General features: G+C 39.9%; 1 protein-coding gene and 1 non-coding gene across 3 annotated transcripts in view; both read left to right on the top strand.

The window, feature by feature from the left end:
* Nucleotides 1-18,864, top strand: part of Snap29 (synaptosome associated protein 29) — a 30,153-nt gene extending 11,289 nt beyond the window's left edge. The window contains exons 2-5 of one of the 2 annotated variants that reach the window (XM_027924338.2): nt 508-704; nt 4,257-4,342; nt 9,361-9,459; nt 15,346-18,864. In XM_027924338.2, the coding sequence (XP_027780139.1) occupies nt 508-704; nt 4,257-4,342; nt 9,361-9,459; nt 15,346-15,503 (540 nt within the window). In that variant the 3' untranslated portion in view covers nt 15,504-18,864. The remainder of the gene's footprint in view (nt 1-507; nt 705-4,256; nt 4,343-9,360; nt 9,460-15,345) is intronic. The other variant, XM_071618285.1, reaches the window with a different exon arrangement.
* Nucleotides 7,661-7,732, top strand: Trnaa-agc (transfer RNA alanine (anticodon AGC)). The gene has a single exon. It is a non-coding gene; the product is annotated as a tRNA-Ala (tRNA).
* Nucleotides 18,865-18,890: the final 26 nt, after the last annotated feature.

Raw genomic sequence — 18,890 nt, 5'->3', positions numbered from 1 at the left:
CAATTTGCAAATTATAGCAAACAGCTACTGAGTTAGGCACTGGACACAAGGCAGTGAACAAAGCAAGTCCTGCTTCAAGAATTGTGCATGCTTTAAGGAGAACCACAGCAGGTGGAAAGAGGAAGGCTGTTGGAAGGAGAAGTTCTACTAGAGTCTAGGGGGCTGTGCCAGGTCCAAGCCTATAAGCATTATGATGGCTGGGGGCACTAAAGAGCATCTGCAGCCAGCACAGTCCCTGGACTCTGACCCCCGAAAGGCATATCCCCATTTATCTCAGTGTGATTCTGTACGCCCATCTCTGGGGCAAAGGGATTCAAGAGAAAAGAAAAGAAGTAAAAATAGGATAGACAGGGAAGAACAAAGAAATGTGTTGTCAAAAGGGATAGTGCGCCTTCTACAAATCAGTCCCTGCATATGCTTGCTAAGGTTATGAAGGGCCTGCTGTGTGTGGTCCAAGAAGAGGGAATTATAAAAGGACATAAAGCTGCTGCCTCTCATTTTCCCCAGGAACTAGTTCGACAGCGAGGAGTCCTAGAACACACAGAAAAGATGGTGGACAAAATGGATCAAGATTTGAAGACTAGCCAGAAACACATCAACAGCATTAAGAGTGTGTTTGGGGGGCTTGTCAATTACTTCAAAGCCAAACCAACAGAGACCCCATCTGAACAGAATGGTACTCTTGCTCCCCAGCAGAACAGCAGGTAAGAAAAGCTTACAGATATAAAGTAGCAGAAGTAGGTTTACTCCCAATAGTGAAGACTTTCAGGTCTTGTCAGTACCTTCAAGGGATCCAGGAAGCCTATAAGTTACTCATGAGGAGGGATTATTGAAACAAATCTTTCTCCTCTGCTAAGGACATTCATTTGATTGGCATGTAGTCTGTAAATTCTGCCTACATTGAATCTCCATTAAGTTACTACTTCCTCATGACCCTAATACTTGGCTATTTTCTTTTCTTTTGCTGTACTGAGAATTAAATCCAGGGGTACTCTAGCTCTGAGCTATATCCCCAGCCCTTTTTATTCTTTATTTTTTGAGACAGGGTCTTACTAAATTGCTGGGGCTGGCCTCAAACTTTGGAATCCTCCTGTCTCAGCCTCTAGAGTCCCTGGAATTACAGGTATATAACACCACACCCAATTGACCCCAGTACTTTGAGAATATTCATGAGAAGATTAGTATAAGTGTGAATTTCTGCTTTTAAAAAGCCATAGCCTGGGGCTCACTGTCCCTTCCCTCCAGGCACTTCCTGGATTTCATCATCTTGAATTTACTCAGCCTCCCAAATCACTGGGATTACAAGTGTGTACCACCATTCCTGGCTATGATGCTTCTGTAATTGTTGTAGATGGACAGAATACTTTTATTTATTTATTTTTGTGTGAGATACTGAGAATCAAACCCAGTGCCTCACATGTATTAGGCAAACACTCTGCTGCTAAGTTTACAGCCCCAGCCTCATACCTTTATTTTATTTATTTGTTTTTATGTGACACTGAGGATCAAACCTAGTGTCTCACACATACTAGGCCAAGTGCTCTACTACTGAGCCTAGCCTGATCCTTAATTTTTTTTGGGGGTGTACCAGGGATTGAACTCAGGGGCACTCAACCACTGAGCCACATCCCCAACCCTATTTTGAATTTTATTTAGAGAAAGAGTCTTACTAAGTTGCTTAGTGCCTTGCTTTTGCTGAGTCTGGCTTTGAACTTACAGTTCTCCTCCTGAGCCTTCCAAACTATTGGGATTACAGGCTTATACCACCACACCCAGATTGATCCTTTATCTTTTGATGTATTCTTATGAGCATGTTTTTGGTAGCAATCCTTCTTGGGTATGTTAAAGAGGTTGAATGCTGAGTTTCGGGGAGTTAATTCTTCTTACAGATTTGTCTTTTAAATGTAGACAATGAACATATTCATATTTACTATACAATGAAAAATTTAAAGTCTGGGGATATAACTCAGTGGTAGAGTGCTTGCTTAGCATGTCAAGGCCCTGGATTTGATCCCCAGAAGTGAAAAATAAAAGGCATTGTAAATGAAAGATTTCACTTAAAAAAATGAATAAATAAATAGAAAATTAAAAGCCATAGCATACACCTGTAATCTCAGCAATTGAGAGGCTGAGGTAGAAAGATCACAAGTTTGAGGTCAGTCTCAACAACTTAGTAAGACCCTAAGTATCTTAGTGAGAACTTGTCTTAAAATAAAAAAATATTAAAAGGACTGAAGATATAAATCCATGGTAAAGCACCTCCTGGTTAATTCCCCAATACTCTCTCCCCCAAAATTATTTTTATGCCTTTATTCATTTATTTTTTATTTATTTATTTATTTTAGAGAGAGAGAGAGAGAGATTTTTTTTTTAAGAGAGAGGAGAGAGAGAGAGAGAAGTTTTTAATATTTATTTTTTAGTTTTTTCGGCGGACGCAACATCTTTGTATGTGGTGCTGAGGATCGAACCCAGGCCGCACGCATGCCAGGCGAGTGCGCTACCGCTTGAGCCACATCCCCAGCCCCTCATTTATTTATTTTTAAGTGGTGCTGAGGATAAAGCCCAGTGCCACACATGTACTAGGCGGTCATCCTAGCTCCCCAAAAAATAACTTTTTGACAACCAGCTTTTTGCATATCTAATCCAGTTTGCTCATTGACTTTTATTTTAAAATTAGAGGTTATTTTTCTCAAAATTTTTTGGCTAGAATACTGTAAAATCATAAAGAAGATTTTAGCAAACCAAATATGGTGGTATATGTCTGTAATCCCAGTGGCATTCTTGGGCAGTTTAGCAAGACTCTCAAAATTTAAAAGAAAAGGAACTTGGGATATCGCTCAGTGATAGAGTGCTAGTCTTGCATACACAAAGTCCTGAGTTGAATTTAGAGGCATTGATATAATTTGTGTAAAGAGAGTTAAGACAAGAGGTAGATTTCTGGGATACCTGGGAAGTAAGAAGATCCCAAGAATGTTCACCCAGAATAGTATTATGCAGAGAGGGAGGGCACAAACCAAAAATTACTGGTTTGGGGGCTGGAGCTATACCTCAGTGGCAGAGCACTTGCCTAGCACATATGAGGCACTAGGTTTGATCCTTAGCTCTGCATAAAAATAAATAAATGAAATTAAAGCATTTAGGACTGGGATTGTGGTTCAGTGGTAGAGCATTTGCCTACTACGTGTGAGGCACTGGGTTCAATCCCCAGCACCACATAAAAAAACTAAATAAAATAAAGGTATTGAGTCCATCTACAACTAAAAATACTTTTTAAAAAAAGAGAAAAAAGAAGTATTTTAAAGAAAAAGAATAATTGGTTTAAAAAAAATTGGTCAGGCAAGTGGATCAGGGGAGAGAGAAGGGGAGGGAAAGGGAAGGTACTAGGTAACGCGATCGATCAAATTATGTTGTGTGTTTGTACAAATGTGGCATAATGACTTATATCGTGATGTATCATTATAATTCACCAAATAAATTTTTTTTTAAATAACATGGTCAGTCTGTCATTTAGCAGAGATGGAGAAGAATAATATATTGGGGGGAACCAGCTCCCAGATAGAGGCACCTGTCATGTTCCTGGGGACTGACTCATCATAGTGTCAGGCATGGGCTGATAGTCTGTGAGTTGCCAAGAAAAGTCCCTGTCTATAGCCAAAGTCAGCAAACAAGGGTTTGTGGGACAGGAAGCAAAATCAGAGATATTTTGTGGGGGATTATATGACAAGAGAAAAATAAATGACCACAAATTTTTAGTGACAAACTTCAAAATATAAAAATATAATAGTTGAGTGCAGGTTTTTGGTAATATAGCTCTATTAACCAGAAAAAAAAATTGTGCTATTATTTGTAAAGGCCATTCATTGTTTGTGTTTATACAAAAATAGATGATTTTATGTTATCTTTATAATCACTACAATTTTAAATAATGAGATTTAAAAAAAAAAAAAAGATGGTGGACCAGATTTGGCCCATAGATCGTAATTTGCTGACCCCTGGTCTAAAGTATCTACTTATCATTTTTATCTACTTTTCATCTACCTTGTCCTAGGACTCATTTTTCTAAGTGAGACCCTACTAATGAAATGCTATGCTTCTAAGGCAGGGGCCTTCAGCTGTCCTCCTAAAAGGGAATGCTGAATTTTCTGCTTTGGTCAGAAGCATTTGATTTTTAGCACACACACATAACTTGAAAAGACTTAATGACACTATTATAGGGATTTTCCTTTTTAAATGTTGTAATTTTCTTTTATCCAAAGATTAAAAGAAGCCATAAATACAAGTAAAGAACAGGAGACAAAGTACCAAGCCAGCCATCCAAACCTCAGAAAGCTGGATGATGTAGGTAAGTGGTAAATAAAATAATGTACCAGAAGTATCTACTTCCTAATCCTCAGAACCCATGACTATGTTAGGTTTTAGACAATAGGAGAGTTATGATTATATGTGGAGCTGACTTTCAAAGGGGGAGATTATCTTGGGTTATCCATTTGGGCCCAAGATCACCCCAAGGGTCCTTCATATGTGGAAAATGGAAGCAAAAGAGAAAATGTCAGCCAGGCACAGTGGTGTACCCCTATACTCCCATTTACTCAGGAGGCTGAGGCAGGAGGAATTGCCTGGCCAATTTAGGTAGACCCTATCTCAAAATAAAAAGTTAAAAGAAGTGGGGATGTAACTCACCCCTGAGTTCAATACCTAATACAACAAAAAGAGAATGTCAGAGTAGTGCACCCATGGATTCAATCCCTGATCCAAAATATCTTAAACTTCACTCATTGAAACCCAGGTTAGACTTCCAATCTTCACAACTGAAAGATAAGTTTATGATAGTTTTGTCACAGCAATAGGAGGAGACTAATATAACCTCCACTTCTGTGCAGGAGAAGTAGCAGCATGGGCAAGGTGAACAAGGTAGACCTTGTGATATTAATAGGAGTCAGTCTACTGATATCAAATGATAGGCTCAGAAACATATCTGGAAAGGAATTTAGGCCTCCTAGAACCTCTGTGAGCCCCTTGAAAACCACACACATCAAAACAATGGTAGAAATCCCCAAAAAAACTAAATTTGATTAGTGGATGCTGATCTATGATGGGGGGGGGGGGGGAATGGAGGAACTTTGGATTGGGCAAAGGGGAGGATTGAGAGGGGTTATGAGGAAGGAAAGATGGTGGAATGAGATGAACATCATTACCCTAGGTACATGTATGATTGCACGAATGGTGCCTCTCTATACAATATACAACCAGAGAATTGAAATGTTGCACTCCATTTGTGTACGATAAATTGAAATGCATTCCGCTGTCATATATAACTAAGTAGAACAAATAAAAATTTAAAAAATAATGGTAGAATTTAAATACTGACTGTACCTAACTATGCCACTTTTGAGGAAGTCAGGATGCATCCTGACAGCATTAAAACCCATGTAGATCCATGGGCACTCCTGGATTCAATCAGTTTGAGGGCAGGAGGGAGTATAGGAGTATACAGGGTCATAGTTGACATAGCTAAGGAAAGACCTGATAGAAGAAGGACTGGGTTGGGACATACTAATATGGGCACAATTCATTCTAGAAAGGGAGAAACCATGAGAGAAAGTGAAGGTAAAATTAAAATGCAAAGGACCCAAGAAAACCCATGTGGATATCATACACTGAAGAAATAAAATAGTACCCCTTACCTGAAAGGGAACTGAAAAAAAATGGACACCATATGTGTAGACTGGCTTCAGTAGGTTAATGTTAGAGGAAAGGAAATACAGTCAGCCCTTCATATTTGTAGGTTCTATATCTGCAAATTCCAAATTTGTGCACTCAAATAATTATCAATCCAAAATATTCTTAAAATTGTGCTGTACTAAATGTGCTGACTTTTAATTCTTGCCATTACTCTCTAAATAGTACAACATAACAACTATTTACATAGCACTTACATTGTATTGTTTTATAAGTAATCTAGAGATTATTTAAAGTATACAGAAGGAGCTGGGTATAGTAGCATACATCTGTAATTCTAGCAATTGGGAGACTCAGGCAGGAGGATAACAAATGGAGGCCAGCCTTGTCAACTTATCAAGATCCTGTCTCACCAGGTTCAGTGGCATGACAGTAATCCCAGCACCTCAAGGGCTGAGGCAGGAGGATTGCAAGTTCAAAACCAGCCTCAGCAATTTAGCGAGGCCTTAAGCAACTTAGTGAGACCCTGTCTCAAATTAAAAAATAAAAAGGGCTGGGAATGTGCCTCAGTGGTTAAGCAGCCACAGGTTCAATCCCTGGTACCAAAAAAAAAAAAAAAAAATAGACCCTGTCTGAAAATAAAAAGGGTAGGGAATGTAGCTCCATGGACACTCCTGGATTCAATCAGTTTGAGGGCAGGAAGGAGTATAGGAGTATAAGGAAATGTGAGTAGGTTATATGCATTTTATATAAGGCATTTTATATAAAGCATCCCTTGTTTTAGCTATCTGTTGAGGATCCTGGAACTAATACGCTATGATACAAAAGGATGACCATACTGTACTGTAGAGAGAGAAATTTCTCCCAAAAGAGGCAAATCAAGGTGACAGGGCTTTTCTGTGTGCCTTTAGGAATTGAATTTCAAGGGCCAGAGGTGTAGCTCAGTGGTAAAGTGCTTACCTAGCATACGTGAAGTCCAGGGTTCAACCCCAGTACTGCAAAATGGAGAAGGGGAAGGAAGCCAGGCCCAATGGCACATACCTATAATTCCCAACAACTCAGGAGGGTGAGGTAGGATGATCACAAGTTCAAGGTCAGCCTAGCAACTTAGCAAGACCCTCAGCAATTGGAAAGACCCTGTCTCACAATAAAAAATAGAAATGACTGGGGTGGTAAAATGTACCTGAGTTCAATTTCTTGCCTTGGAGGAGAAGGGACTGAAGTTTAAGGAACATTTCTTGGGGCAAATGTGCACTATTTAACAGTTCTTTTATGCTTACTTTAAGTAAAAAGACAGCGTAGAAATAAATTTCCAAAAGAACAAAAAAATCACTCATAATCCCATTTCTGTAACTTAACTTTGATTCTTTTTTTTTTAATATTTATTTTTTAGTTGTAGTTGGACACAATACCTTTGTTTTATTTATTTTGTTTTTATGTGGTGCTGAGGATCGAACCCAGGGCTTCACACATGCTAGGCGAGCGCTCTACCACTGAGCCACAACTCTAGCACCCCCGTCTCTTTTTATTTTTGAAACAGGGTCTCACTAAGTTACTCAGACTCGCCTTGAACTTGGAATTTTCCTGCCTTAGCCTCCCGAGTTGCTGGGATTACAAGCATGCACCACTGCAACTGGCTACAACTTTTATTTTTAAACCTTGACTCTCTGAGCACAGTGACATTTGCCTGTAGTCCCAGCTATCCAGGAGATTGGGGCAGGAAAATTGCTTGTGCCCAGGATTTGAAGACAGCGTGGGCTATTTAACAACACCCCATCTCAAAATTTTTAAAAAGCTAAAAGTGGAGCTGAGGGCAAGGGCTGGGGCTGTAGCTCATTTGTAGAGTGCCCGCCTCACATGTGTGAGGCACTGGGTTCGATCCTTAGTACCACATAAAAATAAATAAAGATATTGTATCCAACTTCAATTTAAAAAATATTTTAAAAATAAAATTAAAAAAATAAAAAAGCTAAAAGGCACTGGGGGTGTAGCTCAGTGGTTGAGTGTGTGCTTAGCATGCACAAGGCCCTGGGTTCAATCCCTAGCACCCCTAATTTTTTTTTTTCCTTTCGATAACTGGGGATTGAACCTGGAGTACATTACCACTGAGCTATATCACCAAGCCTTTTTATTTTTTATTTTGAAACAGAGTCTCACTAAACTACTAAATCTCAGACTTGGAATCCTTGTGCCTCAGCCTTGAGAATCACTGGGATTACAGGTGTACACTACCACACCTACACCTTGTCCATGCACTTGTGTAATTTTTGCCCTGATGCAGTTCCTCTGCCATACAACAGTACTAGTATGAATGTGTCTTCTAGAGTCTGTGTACCCAGGGTTTGTCTAGTTGACCTATGGACTGAGAGTCTTGTTGGGGGGAGATTGTTTTTTGAGAGACAGGGTCTTGCTGTCTTGCCTAGGCTGATCTCAAACTTCAGGCCTTAGCCTCCCAAGAAGCTGGTATTATGGGCATGTACCACCACACCCAGCCCATGAGACTGCTTTGGGCTCTTCCCTCATACGTTGTATCTATTCCCACCCCTATCATTCTATATTGCCTCAGAGCCAGTTACTTCATTCCTTCCAGCCATTTGCCGAATTAAGACCATTTTTATGCCACGGGCAATGGATAAGCCTGTATGCCTAGCTACTCCAGAGGTTGACACAGGAGGATTACACATTTATGACCAACTTGGGCAACTTAACAAGACTCTATCTCAAAAAATAAAAAGGTCTGAAAGTGTAGTTCAGTAGTAGAGTATCCCTGGGTTCAATCCCCAGTATAATGAAAACATAAAAGATACATTTTGTAATGAGATTGAGGAATAGCTCAGAGATAGAGCACTTGCCTACCGTGCTCAAGACCCTGTGTTTGATCCCTAGCACTGCAAAACTAAAGCCAGGTGTGACAGCATACGCTATAACCCCAGTGACTCAGAAGGCTGAGGCAGGAGGCGCACAAGTTCTAGGCCAGCCTAAGCAACTTAGTGATACCATGTCTCAAAATGAAATTTTAAAAGGTGCTGAGTAATGGAGTTTCTTTCAGCCAAAAAGAATCAAATTATGGCTGGCCACAGTGGCACACACAATTTAGCAAGACCCTAAGAAACTTAGTGAGACTCTATTTCTAAATAAAATGTTAAAAGGACTGAGGATATGGCACAGTGGTTAATTGCCCCTGGGTTCAATCCCCAGTAACAAAAAAAAAAAAAAAAAAGAATTCAATCTTTTCACCCATTTACAAGAAAATGGGTGAAACATCATAATGTTAAGCAAATTAAGCAAAACTCAGAAAGTCAAGGGTCAGTCTTATGTTTTCTCTCATATGTGAAAGCTAGAAGAGGACAAAGGAAAAGAAAGGTGGGAGGGGGAATCTCATGAAAATCAAAAGGCAATCAATAAAGAAAAGGACCAGGGAAAGGGGGAATACTGGGGAATTATGTTGGCCCAATTATATTGTTACATCATGTATGTGTACAAAGATGTAATAAATCCTATCTTTGTGTATTAATTATAGTGGGCCAATAAAAAATATGGAAAATAATAAAAAGGTGCTGGAGATATAGTGCACTAGTAGAGCTCTCCTTCAATCCCTAGAACCAAAATAAAAAGATCAATTTCATGAAGCAGCATTTCAAAGGATATCAGTTAACCATTTTCCTGATGTTTCTAAATCAGATTCTGTCCTTGGAGGGCCTGGTTCTACTGTGAATACAGAGGCTTACCCAAAGAACCCACACCTTCGAGCCTATCACCAGAAAATTGACAGCAACTTAGGTAAGACCAAGAGCTGCATCAGCCTCTATAAATCACTTATCTTCCAGGTAGCTCATGCCAAGCACAGCCAGCATACACAAAGCCACCAGTTAGTTGCTCTTTATCCATGTGTTACATGGTCCTGTTCATCTCACCACCTCACTATCTCCGGAATCTATCCACTTCTATTTCCTGCTTTTCTATTTTTGCAATCAACCAAGTCATGCCTTCCTCTTTTTTTTTAATTGTCAGTGGACCTTTATTTTATTTATTTATATGCTGTGCTGAGAACTGACTCCAGTGCTTCACACGTGCCAGTCAAGTGCTCTACCTCTGAGCTACAACCCCAGCCCCTGTACCCACCTCTTGGTTGGATCCTGACAGTAGCAGGCCTATATCACAGCCTTGCTGTGACTACTTGCTCCACCCTTCCTATGAAGCCACATGGAGCCCCATTTCCCCCACTATGAAATTGGCTGCCCCTGAGGATTAGTAGGAGAGTTGCATGAACTGACAATGTGAGCATTTAGGAAAGTGCCTGGGTTGATAAGAGTTGGCAGTCACTTGGCACATTATCCACACTGCTGCCAGAGTGATCTTTCAAAACAGAAATCAGGTGGTACCTTCTTCCAAAGCTCTCTGGTGTATACCCCTGTACACTTGGAACACAGTACAGGCTTATTGCCCTTGCCTCCTCCCCGCAACCCCTCTTTCCCTCACTACTGTTGGCTCCTGTGGACTTTTTTCCCCTTTCTTCCTCACATGCCCATCTTCCTGGAGTGACCTTTCAGGCTAGCCCCTTCTCTCACAGCTAGTTCTGTTTCATTGTGGCCTCCTCTTTTTTTTTTTTTTTTTTATCTAGGGATTGAACACAGAGGCTCACACATGCTAGCCAAGCATTCTACCACTGAATTATGTCCCCAACCCTTGACTTCCTCTTATAATCACTCAGAGCCCTGATTTTCTACAGTCCTGCCCATCTACTTGTGGTCCTCTCTGCTGGTTATTGGCTGTCTTCTGAACCACAGAGTTAATTTCAGGAGAGCATGCGAATGTGTCTGTTCTACCACCACTTTATTTACAGGGCCCAGTAGGAACACTTGATGATAACTTTTTTTTTTTTTTTTTTTAATGAGAAGAGAAGTCAGTCATTTGAGGTCCAAATGGAGAGCCATGCTCAAGCAGCAGGAGTTGGCTCATAGACATGAGTTTATTCAAAGATATGTCTCAGATATGCTACCTCCTCTTACCTTTACTACTCAAACAGGAACCTCACCACAGTTATCTGAGTTACTCTCAGTCTCCTGGCCCTTATTAGGAGCTGGCAAAGTGAGTGAGACAAATAATAAAAATTCTCCCTGCTCTAAACTGGAAGGCACAACTGAAACCCATGAAGATGCATGTTGGGTATCTATGCATAGGCTTCTTCTGCTCATTCCCATTGAGGGGACAACACCAATGGATTCCTTTCGTTGTTTTTCTATGGTGATGTTCATTCCAGCAGTCTGATCCTATAATATAAATGTCATATTGGTTGAATGAATACTCTTTTTTGTATTATATAAACTGTTTATTTCCTTGTTAGTTTTTTCCTACTTACACTGATATGTCAGAAAGTTTCTCATTACAATGAATTTCTGTTCGTCTTCTCTTCCTCCCTCCCCTCATTTCTTTCTTGGATTACATGATGTCTGCAGTCTTTTTCTTCTTAATGACATTTAACTTTCTTTTTCTTTTCTTTTTTTGGAAGTAAGAGCTAAGTTGCTCAGGCTGGCCCTGAATTGCTGGGCTCAAGGATCTTCCTGCTGCCTCTCAAGTAGCTGAAACTAGTGTGCATCACTGCACCTAACTTAACCTTTGTTTTTGATTCATTATTAGAAAATTAGGTAAATAAGTGCTATGAGGAAAAAAACACCCATAACCCTCCTGTCTGGCAGTGTTTGCTAATTTGGTATAATCCTTCCATTTTTCATGTATGTATGTACACCTGTATCTATAATATCAGATGTACTTGGCATTATGTCAATGTATTTACTTTTTATTTATTTATTTTTTTTGTTGTAAATGGACATAATACCTTTATTTTATTTATTTTTTATGTGGTGCTGAGGCTCAAATCCAGTGCCTCACACATGCTAGATAAGTGTTCTACCACTGAGCCACAACTGCAGCCGCGTTTTCACTTTTTTTTTTTTTTTTTTTTTGTAGTTGTAGAGGGACAGCATGCTTTTATTTTATTTGCTTATTTTTGTATGTGGTGCTAAGAATTGAACCCAGTGCCTCACCCATGCTAGGCAAGCGCTCTGCCACTGAGCCCCAGCCCATATATTTACTTTTGTATCCTGCTTTTTCACTTATGTCTTGAATACTTTCCTAAACTACAAAATTTATTTGAAAAGCACCACTTTTAAAAGTTCCACTCAGGGCTGGGGCTGTGGTTCAGTGGTAGAGCGCTTGCCTAGCATGTGCAAAGCACTAGGTTCAATTCTCAGCACCACATATAAATAAATGAATAAAATAAAGGTCCATCAACATCTAAAAAAAATTTAAAATTAAAAAAAAATAAAATAAAATTTCCACTCTCACCAGGCACAATAGTGCACACCTGTAATCCCACTAAGGCAGGAGGATCACAAGTTTGATGCCAGCCTTAGCAACTTAGCAAGGCCCTAAGCAACTGGGTTCAACCCCCCAGTACAAAAAAAAAATTCTATCCCCTGCTCTTGGACATTATTTTCAATGTTTGCTACCATAAATCATCATTTAGCCATTCCCATGCAGCAGAATTCTGGCCACATTTTGTAGCTTGATTAGTAGAAATAGAGTCAGCAAATATCTCGTTAAGCATTAAAGGAAATGTTTATGTGGAATTGGGGTTGTGTTGTGGCTCAGTGGTGGAGTGCTTGCCTTGCATGTATGAGTCACTGGTTCAATCCTAGCACTGCATATAAATAAATAAAATGAAGGTATTGTATTCATTTACAACTTAAATTTTTTTTAAAAAAAGAAACGTTTATGCAAAAAAGGACATGAATTTTAGAGAACAGACATGAACAAGAGCAAATAAATAACTTTTTCTGCCACTCACAGCTTACCACTGTTACCTTGGATGAAAATGTAAATTTTTTGTTCTGTTTTTGTTTAGTGAGTTGCCTAGGCTGAACTTGAACTCCTGAGTTCAGGGAATCTTCCTACCTTAACCTCCCCAGCAACTGGGATTATAAGCAAGAACCATTATGCCCTGCTTATTGTCATTTCAGATCTCTGTGACCTATGCCATTAGGGAAGTGGTTTTCTTTTTCTTTTTCTTTTTTTCTTTTTTTTATTTTTTTAGTTGCACATGGACATATAGTATCTATTGGTGCTGAGGATTGAACCCTATGTCTCACCATAGAAGGCAAGAGCTCTACCACTGAGCTACAATCCCAACCCCAGAGAAGCTGCTTTCAACCCACCAGTAGCAGCCCTCTCCATACCCATAGGCTTCTCCCCTCAACTCCACCCTCCTTCACCCTCAGAGTTCAGAAAAGAACCAGACAGATAGCCACCTCTGGTTTTTTTTTGTTTGTTTTGTTTCGTTTGTTTATGTGGTGCTGAGGTTCAAACCCAGTGCCTCCCACATGATAGGCAAGTGCTCTATCATTGAGCCCCAACCACAGCCCCCAGATAGCCACCTCTTGATTCTGTCCTCTGGACTTTGCACTCCAGAATAAGATTCTCCAAGACCAAAAATGTGTCTGCCCAGATTTGATCACCCCATAGACACCCAAAGGTGCTCCAAAGCCTCTTTATCCTTCATCAGGAAAAAGAGTACCTTCAGTACCTGCTGGCAAGGATAGGGAGAATGGAAACTGAGGAACTATGCTGAATTCAAGGAGTGAGCAGGATAAGGACTGAGTGCTACCCACCACTGGAGGCTGAAGGTGTACCTAGGCACTGAGGACTTGTGACCAGGTAGTCCCCACAGCGTAAAGTATGGAGAACAAAGAACCAAGGCCCAAGTAGGCAACTGGCTTCTCTGGCCAGCTGTCCCAGCTGACACAGGCTATACAGGCACTTTTGTTTACACTCTTTCCTTACCACACCTTCCTCCCATTTCAGGAACTCTTGCCCTTTGACTTATTGCCTGGTAGCTTTGTTTTACCATACTTCTTCCTCCCTTAAATCCAGGAGTATTTACCACAGAACTATATTCCCAGTCCATTTTATTTATTTATTTATTTTTTAATTTTGAGACAGGTTTTCACTGGGTTCCCCAGGCTGACCTTGAACTTGTGATCCTCCTACCTCAATTTCCCAAGTCACTGGGATACAGGCATACACCACTATGCCCAGCTACTTTGCCATACTTTTGGCCTCAGCCTACCTGTTTGCCTGTCCTTAGCAGTACCAGATTCCAAGAAATTTTCTGAGGCCTGAGGTGACCATACAGGTTTTACTGTCCATGGAAAACAAATCATGGGTTTCTAGGATCTCAGGAAGCATAGAGCTGAGAGTGTTTGGGGGGGAAAAAAACTGATTTTTTTTTTTTTAATGTTACTGCTAAGTACTTGTGTGTGCTGACCTCTTCACTTAATTTTTAATCTTTAATTTTTCAAGAAAGGAGAGTTAACAAAGCACCATCTCTTCTCTCTTACTTTCAGCTCTTTCCTAGCCTGCTATTCACAGTACAAGGGCAGATAGCAGCCCTGGGTGAGTTCTCCACCCCAGTGCACATGCACACACACTATCACAAACCTAGGAAAGACACTTTACAATCTTCCAGCAGAACCAGTTAACATTTATCTCTGCAGTTGGTGCAGAGCTACCAGGGGAAACTAGAATTCCTTGGCATGTCTGCCCCTCAGCCCTGTCCTCAGTTGTCTTCATATCATCTTATACACTCCTAAGCTATGTCCTTATAGACATTATCAATTTTAAAAGTGAATGTTAAGGGCTGGGGTTGTGGCTCAGTGGCAGAGCGCTTGCCTAGCATGCATGAAGGAACTGCACCACATAAAAATAAATAAAACAAAGGTATTCTGTCCATCTACAAAAAATATTTTTTAAAAAAGTGAACGTAAGGCCAGGCACAGTGGCACACGCCTGTAATCTTAGTGGCTCCAGAGGCTGAGGCAGGAAGATCACAAGTTTGAAAACAGGCTCTAAACAATTTAGTGACATCTTGCCTCAAAATGAAAAAATAATAAAAGGGACTGGGATGGTGCTCAGTGGTTAAGTGCCTCTGGGTTAAGTTAGCTGAGCCCAGTGGCCCATACCTGTAATCCTAGCATTTTAGGAGATTGAGACAGAAGAATCACAAATTAAAGGCCAGTCTCAGCAATTTAGGGAGACCCTTTCTGGAACAAAACCAAAAAAATAGCCATATACAATAAGCACACCTATAATCCCAGCAATTTGGGAGGCTGAGGCAGAAGGACCATAAGTTCAAGGCCAGCCTCAGAAATTTAGCAAGGCCCTAAGCAACTTAGCAAGACCATGTCTCAAAAAGACTAGATATGTAGCTCAATTATAAAGCTCCTTAGGCCCCTAATTTCAATCCTCAGTAGCAAAAAATAAATAAAATATAAAGGACTGGGGATGTAGCTAAGTGGTAGAGCACCCCTGTGTTAGGTCCTGAGTACCCCGAAAAAAAGCTTTTTGGAAAACAAAACATATTAACAGTTGTTATCTTGGAAGAGAGGGAGGTGGCTTCTATGTAAACACTTTTTATTGAGTAACAGATTTTTTTTTTCTCACCTGGACATGTTTGGAATATATAACCAACTTCCTGGAGCTTAGACTGTTGTAGGAGAAAGAGGACTCGACAATCCAGATGTTGCTAAGCAGCTGGGAGGGACTTAGAAGCATTTCCAAGTACTGTGACTGCATTTGCTCAGGCCTGCTTATTATTTCCTTCTCTCACAGATGAACTGTCCATGGGACTAGGCCGTCTCAAGGACATAGCCCTGGGGATGCAGACAGAAATTGAGGAGCAAGATGACATTCTTGACCGACTAACAACTAAAGTGGACAAGTTAGATATCAATATAAAAACCACAGAAAAAAAAGTTCGACAACTCTAGAGAAAGTGTTCCATTCCATTGTGATGAAAAGATTGGAAAGATCTTGTTTTAAATTCTCAAGAAATGTCATGTATTACTTAGTATGTAATTTAATGTGTGTTTACAAATGTTATAACAGAATGGGTCTTAAGAGATTTTTGTTGAGATGAAGAAATGTGTCCTATTTTTTTTTTAGAGCCAACACCTGCCTTAAATTCTTTCAGCTGAATAACTGAGAGTTTTTAGTTTGAGCACAGTAGTCTAGCCCTGAATATCTTTGGCCTTTGATTACCATCCTCAAAGTAGGAGAAAAAGTTTCATTTCTTACTTTCATCAGTATATGGGAGGATATTGGCAAAATTTCAGTCTGGCAACCATACCCTGTGTTTCCCTATTTGTTATATTTCTCATTTCTAGGCCTTATGTAAGTCAGAGTGTAAGGGAGGCTGAGACAGGAGGATCCCAATTTCAAGGCCAGTCTCAGTAATTTAGTGAGAACCTTAGCAACTTAGTGAGATCCTGACCCTAAATAAAAAATAAGATTAAAAGACTACTGTTTATATCTCAGTGGTAAACACCCCTGAGTTCAATCCCAAGTATTAAAAAAAAAAAAGAAGAAAGAAAGAAAGAAACCTTATGTTCATGGGGGAGGGTCTTTCCCACACCCTTATAATGGAAGTCATTGCACACACCCAATTTTGAGCACATTGTGATTAGATTTTGTCCTCCCCCTAGAAAAATATCAGTGTTAGATCCAGACATATAGTATGGCACATTCTTTGCTCTTTTGTTGACAGATGTCACCTGTTCTCCTACTGAGCTCTGTCATTGGTATACATTTCAATAGGTGGGCTTTAGACCGGCATTGCTCAAGGTGATGCCTGGAATGAGCAGGGAATTGGCCCCTACCTACTCTTAGATTCTCCATCTGTGGTTGGAAACAGATTCTCCATTGGCTCAAGGACACCTTGCTGACTGACCCAAGGCGTCTGTAGAATTTATGGAAATAGAATATCATACATATGGGTTACCAGTGGTCTTATTCCACTGAGCCCTTCACCCCACTGGGGAATCACCATTGCCAAGTCCTCAGCATAGCAGAGTGTTTATTTGATGCCTGGAGTCCGCTGACTCATCCAAGACTCTCAACCACTCTTCTGTTACTTCCTGCAAGGTGACATTTGAATCATTGCGTTGGTTCTCTGTCACCCAGTTTTAGGAATAAAATTCCACAAATGATGCTGACCTTGTATAGAAGGATTTGGCTAAGAAAAAATATAAAGCCGGGTATGAGCTACATTCCCAGCTCACCCTTATCTTTTTAAAAAACAATTAAAATATTTCAATGATGGTAAAAAGTACTGATTTTAATAGTAAGGTCAGAAACTTGAAGTAACAGTGCCTTCCCACTTAAAATGTGGCACCAGCCTGTGGATCCTGTGGCATTTCATGATGCTTTCCTTTATATAGTCTATAAATGAATGTCCCGCAAAACAAAGGAAGCCTCCTTAAAGTACTTGCTACAGGGCTAGGATTATAGCTCAGTGGTAGGGCACTTGCCTAGCACATATGTGGCCCTGGATTCAATTTCTAACACTACAAAAACAAACAAAAAAGTGTAACAGTGCATTAGTTTTTTTGTTTGGTTTTGGATTTTTTTTTTTAAGAGAGAGAGAATTTTTAATATTTATTTTTTAGTTATTGGCGGACATAACATCTTTGTATGTGGTGCTGAGGATCGAACCCGGGCCGCACGCATGCCAGGCGAGCGCGCTACCGCTTGAGCCACATCCCCAGCCCCTGGTTTTGGATTTTTATTTTGAGGTTTTGTTTTTTTTTTTTAACAATATTGGGGATTGAACCTAGAGCCTCATGCACGTTAGGCAAACACTTTCCAACTGAGCTACATCCTTAGCCCACAACTAGCGTCTGTATAGCAATTTGTAAAAGTTTCATCCCACACATTCAAACCTTCCTAAAAATAGTGGCAGCCTGGCTGGAGATGTAGCTGAGAGTTAGAGTGTTTGTCTAGCATGAGAGGCCCCAGAATTGATCCCCAGTGCTGTTGGGGGAAAAAAATGTTTTTCATTTAAAAAATGCAGAACAGATTTTGTATATTTAATACCTCCTAATGGTTTCTGATTTTTTTCCTCTAACACCTTCCTATCATAATGTTTCTCTTTATCACCATCAGGCACAGAGTTGTGGAGATTTTAACCATTATACCTCAGATTTAAGCATTTTTGTTGTTTTAAATAAATACACAGTGGTGCATGCCTGTAATCCCAGTGATTTGAGAGACTGAGGAAGGAGGATTGCAGGTTCAAGGCCAGCAAGACCCTATTTCAAAATAAAAAGGGACTGAGGTGTGATCAGTGGAAGAGGGCCTCTGAGTTCAATCCTCAGTACCACAAAAAATAAATACATATGTAAACATTCTTATCAGCAGCCTTCCATTTGCATTATGGAATAAGTAATTCATCTTAGTTGAAGCAAATGAATCTTCTCAATCTTCTCTTTTGTTAGGGTAATGAAACCAATCATTCCCCTTTCTTTTTTTAATATGGGGGATTCTACACTTTTGCTTTATCTGTTTTCCTCACATTAGAGGGCCTGTTCTTGTTCAGAACCTCTTGTTCTAAAGGCTTTTCCTGAGGGACTGTCCCTATGCTGTTGACAGCTGACTGCTGCTTCTTGCTAAGTCTTCACCTACTCCCTAGCCCATGAAGGACTGGTTGCTGGTGCTACTTTATAAAGCAGAGTTGTTTGTATTTTCACAGAGAATAAAGGAAGACCTGAGGAGGCTCCAGAATCTATCTTTATGATAGATCTTTATGATTGTGATCAAAAAGAAAGAATCCTACCTTTTGGATTAGTCACGCAAAGGTGCCATGGCTGGGGCTAATTATGGAGCAGACTTTGGCACCCCAGTCAATATCAATAAACTCATCTTTTTTGCCAGATGGGATCCACAAGATAGATTTTGATTTCCACAGGGGTCTTTTCCACATTGTTTAGGAACGGAAACCTGAATTTAACTCAAGTGGCAAGAAAAAAATATAGCAGAGATTTTCATTTTTCTTAACTTCTTTTTTGTGAATATGTAATTTTAAGTATACACTACACCAGTTTAGTAAAAATCTTCCACAAGCCTTTCTACAAAATTTTTAAAGTTATGAATGTTGTTAAGTATCTTCAATTATGATGAATGAAATATATACATGTTGATGAGCCAGTCATTGAAAATGCTTATCTTGGTATCATCTTGGGATGGGGACTTTTTTTCAGAATATGTATCAGAACAGATAGTATCCTCCATGCCTTCAACTTAACAAATGAGCATATTCCATAAAATAAAATGTGAAGCTGTTTTTTAACCAAAGTCTGTCTCCTACATAATTATTTTGA

Source organism: Marmota flaviventris, chromosome 1, assembly GCF_047511675.1.
Source record: "Marmota flaviventris isolate mMarFla1 chromosome 1, mMarFla1.hap1, whole genome shotgun sequence".
Classification (NCBI taxonomy): Eukaryota; Metazoa; Chordata; class Mammalia; order Rodentia; family Sciuridae; genus Marmota; species Marmota flaviventris.
The sequence above is the reverse complement of the archived record's forward strand: the minus strand, read 5'-3'. Positions and strand labels throughout refer to the sequence as shown.